The sequence below is a fragment of the Montipora capricornis genome, chromosome 13, assembly GCF_036669925.1.
Source record: "Montipora capricornis isolate CH-2021 chromosome 13, ASM3666992v2, whole genome shotgun sequence".
In the NCBI taxonomy this organism is placed as follows: domain Eukaryota; kingdom Metazoa; phylum Cnidaria; class Anthozoa; order Scleractinia; family Acroporidae; genus Montipora; species Montipora capricornis.
Genome location: NC_090895.1, coordinates 9,245,335 through 9,250,334, shown reverse-complemented (window position 1 = coordinate 9,250,334; position 5,000 = coordinate 9,245,335). Strand labels below are relative to the sequence as shown.

General features: G+C 36.3%; 1 protein-coding gene across 1 annotated transcript in view; it reads left to right on the top strand.

The window, feature by feature from the left end:
• LOC138028769 (uncharacterized) overlaps positions 1 to 5,000 on the top strand; it is a 70,018-nt gene that overhangs the window by 7,628 nt on the left and 57,390 nt on the right. Inside the window, exons 5-6 of the mRNA XM_068876381.1 lie at positions 3,189 to 3,473; positions 4,612 to 4,795. Coding sequence (XP_068732482.1) covers positions 3,189 to 3,473; positions 4,612 to 4,795 — 469 coding nt within the window. The remainder of the gene's footprint in view (positions 1 to 3,188; positions 3,474 to 4,611; positions 4,796 to 5,000) is intronic.

Below are 5,000 nucleotides of genomic sequence, written 5' to 3'. Positions count from 1 at the left end.
AGAAACCTGAGCCAAACAGTCAATCTGACTCAATCAAAGCAAAACTATTTAGTACCTAATTATTACCCTTTACGTTCCACATCGTAGTGCTTTTAATTACATGCAACGAGACTTTCACACACATTCTTAGTACTTAAAGAACTCACAAGAATCTGACTTTTAGTTCAATTTGAAAATGGTGAGCGAATCATCGAAACGTCATTTAAAATTATTATCACTAATTTTTACTCTCAATTGTTTGTCCAAAACCTCCGTTATTAGAACTAATATTATGCTATGTTCTTTTTCTGCGTGACAGCTGAATTCAGTTAAGTGTGAGCGGTTCAAGCACTCACACAATAAATGTTTTTCCTCTCCGATAAACCAGACACATTATCAAGATTAACATGCCATTTCAAAGCTGAAACATAGTGCATTTATTTCTACTTTGAATTCGAAAGGCGATAAGCTGCGAAAATTTTACTCACCGCTTGCGGTTTTATAATTCGTGCAACAAATAAACACAACCAGTGCATTCAGTTCCTCTTATCATAATGCAGCTTTTTCTTCAAAATATTCAAATACACATCTTATAGCGAAGATAGTAAATGTGTTATCAACAAACGATGATGAGGTGGTCAGTGACATTTAAACGACTTGCTAGAAATGAAATACGAAGATAGACCTCGATCCTTGCTAATATTGAAACAGCTTGTGCTTCGATCACACCATACGTCGAATTTCTCGTGAATTCACCAGCGTCTTTAAAAGTTTCTCTTCTGTGTTGGTGTTAGTGCTCTTCCTTTACTTTCTTAAGGAGACTGAATCACTTCTTGTCCGCTTCCGGTTTAATGGCCGAAATGACTCGACATGGTAAAAGATGATCAAAACCCCTTACAAACAACACAGTTAAAAGAACAAAAACAAACACAAAAAAAAACAAAGCCGACAAAAAAACAACAACAACGAAAATATAGTGAATTTGTTTTTTAACGCCACAGGTTATTTGGTTTACTTAAGTGACCACGGATGGCTTCGATTGTGTAAGATATTCACACCCCACACACTGGTTTGAAAAAAAATGGCAAACTTTTTTCAAAGATTTTGGCTTGCTGTCACGCATGCGCCACCGGTGACACTGCTCCTTTAAAGGGAACCTCCACTCCAACAAAAAAGCAACTTTAAACACACAAAGTAATATTTGCAAAAAGAAAGCAGTTACATGACTGATTTGCAAAATCGCATGTTTCATTTATATTTGTTAGAGCAATTGGGCAACTGAAACACATTATAGTTATTTAAGATGTCAGCCAAAGTAATTTGAATGCAAAAGTATGTGATTTTGAAATTCATGCCCATGTGGTTCCTTTTGAGTCATGCAGGTAAGATCAGCAATATTACCAGTAATTTGGTTTTAGTTCGTTGTAGTTCGTTTAGTTCATTGTAAGCACATAAACGTATTGTTATAATAGTACAGCAAAGAGTTTCTTTGATTACCTTTTTTTAAGCTGTGGTAAATACGCCATTTTGCAACAAGTCTGAATAAAAATTCCAGAAAATCATTGACTAGTATCCTGAACAATGTGTAAATTTACTTAAGCTAGAAAAACACTTCGGAGGCTAAATGCACTACAATTTACATTGTTACAACTCCACCAACTCAATGAGTCTCTTACAATAAAGTTGTTTCTTGCACCTGTTGCTCTAACAACCAGCTGCACTTCAACTTTTGTTTTTTTGAATTGAGTATTTCTCTCTGAAGACTTAGAAAATCACACATCATTTGCACATTGTCACTGCTCACTCGCCTCTTTTTTTAGCTTAGAGATTTTGTTCACGAGACACGTCATTTTGACCATTTAGGGCTCGTCAACTGATCTTGCCAATATTTATTCTTGTCCTCTGTAAAAAAATGAGCAACATGTTGACATTTTAAGGCTTCAAAATATCACTATACCACAGAGTAAAATCTGCATTTCAAAAGAAAGTCTATTTTGACAAAACAAAAGAGTTTTCTAAATGAATGCGCGCTACATTTGGGTTTTAAAATGTCAATTTAAATTTATGAATCAATTTCAGACCCGACACATTGTGCATCAGCATTCCCAAATTTCATTAATTAGACGACTTTGACAACTGTGGACAAAAGAAATGTTGCTTCGATTCATGAAGTAAGCTTAAGCTCATGTGAGGATGTAACCATAAGAAAAACAAATCTCCTCGACGATCTATTTGTCATTTTTTTTTTGGAGCAAATACCCTTCTCCGAAGCAACTTCTAGAACTTAAAAATTCAAGTCACTTATCTATTTTGCTTACATCTTTCCCACTTCAAAAGAAACAACAAAAATTTGCACACTACTTACCAGCTCCTTCGTCGCTGTCAGTTTCATTTTGTTCCCTAATTTTTTTTAAGGATCCTTTGTAAATGACGAAAACTCCTTCTTCACTGTGGAATGGTAATTTTTCCATTTGCTTTTGACTTCTTAAACCGTGCTGTTCTCTTGACTCACCGTCTTTGGTTATTTCCTCCCAATTTTTTTTTGTTCGTGATGCTGTTCGTTAACTTGGATAATTTGGAGATTTTTGCCTACCCTCTCCATAATAATTACTGTTATTTCGTTTACTGATATTTTTCTTACTCATCCCCCTCAACTTCTCACATTGCGTTTTTCGCCATTTTTCTCGCTTTTCTTTCACCTATTTTTTTCCCGGGCGCACTGGGACTTTTTTCGCGCCAAATTAAAAAAAAAATGTTAAACTTGTTTTTATTCTCACTAATCCAGGATTAGTATCTGCTTTCAGAAACATTCTAATCCTAACCTAAAGATGGGAAATTTAAACCCCGTTTAACCGCTAATCGGGGGATAGTTTAATCGGCTTTCCAGGAACCGGGGCCAGATTAATAAATAATAAGATGCTAAAAAGAGCAAGGCTGATATAACGGTGAAGGACTTTATTAAAAAACAAAAAAAAAAAACAAAAAAAAAAGGCAATATTTCGAAAGGATCCGGTGCTTCAGTTTTGTTACCCTGGTCTTTGCTTAGAAAGTTATAATAAGATGCATTCACCCATCGTATTTTCCTAAAGAAATATACTTTGTTTTTTTTTAACCAAAGCTTATTAATTTTGAACGGTTTTATAGTGGATGGCAACAGAAACGTTACAAGTTGTTTTACATAGATATTTGCTAATTACTATTTTATGCAGTGCCTTTATGGGGACCTTACGTATACCGCTCGGCTATTAACGCTTCCGAGCTCAGCGTCAGTTACCGTATCGGCATCTCTTCATCTTATGTACGAGGAAGATTACTTGGTTACAGAGTGATTTACGCTCCTATGGGGGAGCCCAATAATAAAAGAACAATGGAGGTCGGCGCAAACTCTACGAGATTAACCTTGAGGAACCTCAAAGGCGGTTTCACTTATGTTGTAGCCGTAGCAGCATTTAATAGGAAAGGAACTGGAAGGTACACGTTTGTCTCGTCAACGGGTAAGTTCAAATTAAAGCCTACTGAAGTCCTCATTATAGCTTTTAAGCAATACAAAACGTTTTCCGTGTTTGCATAGCCTAATATAAACACTCAAGGGGTTGGGAGAACTAGAGACTTCGTCTCGGGTTTAATTTGCGTAACTGTCGAGAATTTTCCCAACTCCTCGAGTGTTTATATCAGGCTATGCAAACGCAGGATAAAAGTTTTCTATTGCTTTTAAAAATATTTCTCAAAGATAATTCAACAAATGAAGGAAAATGCTGCTTTTTTTACTTTTCGATTGAAACAGATTTTCTTGACACATGCTCATATTTCCTACCAACCAATCAAAATGCGCGTCTGGCAATACATAACCAAACAAAATTCGTGAGATGTCACAGCGGCGTTTACATACTCTCATCTAAACACAGCTATTGACCAATGAGTGTGCGCGTACTATCCTAATTATTTCATAAATTAGTTTAGGAGGCGGCATGTTCCAGTGGTTAAGGCGTTGAGTTTGCATGCGCTTGACCCGAGTTCAAATCTCGTTCTAACCTCTGATTTGGATTTGTTTCTGGTTGTCCCGGATTCAACTCTAATACGCTTTGTAAATAGGCAACTGGTTGTCTACTGCCAGTTGGGGTTCTTAAACATGTTTCTGTTACGTTTGAATGTTTCTTTCAGATTATTAAAAGTGGGGTGCCTCTGAACTAGCTTGATTGCTAAGGACACTTCCAATTAAAATAAAGCTTTTAAATTTACAAATTACTCCAAGATGAAATATAACATAAATCTCGCTTGCATGTTTTCGTTTAGTACAGCAGCACAGGGTCTAATAGCGAAAAAAAAATAATAATAATAATAATTTTTTTTAAAATATAAAGAGCTGTTAATGGTTACCGCTCGGCACTGTAGAAGACAGTTAGAAGGTTGAATTATGTGCAAAGGGAATGCAGCTATATATATATATTTTTTTACAAGTTGACATTTTAGCAACCCTTCAGTAATTCCGCATAAGTCAGTAAGTTTCCCGCCCATTTTATTAACGAGTCACGTTTACGAATTAGTAATTGTAGCTGCTCCCTTCGTATAGCTGGCTGTGTATAATTCTGCTGGGCCTATACTATTTTTAATTATTATTTTTTGGCTTCATAGTATGTGGTGGCTCCCTTGTGGAGGATAGCGGTTTTTTCTCAATTCCTTACTACCCAAAGGCTGCATTTTTCGATTACTCGACCCACTGCCACTGGAGTATTAAACTGAGTTCAATGAAGACAGTTACGTGGCTGACAATTACCGACTTTTTTCTTGGTATTAAAAATGTGGACGGTTCATGCAGGTAATTGCACATAATTATACTGAGTTGCACATGTTACAATAACACGAATCTTACCGGAACTGGCGACGTTAGTTTTGTGTATATCTCTGAATTTAGCAGCTCCAAAATTGATCGTGGCCGCTGAGTGAGTTTACTTTATCTGTTTGGCCGAGCAAATTGCCGATGATTAGAACTGCTGCAGTGCTGCACTGTTGGGGAATTCCGC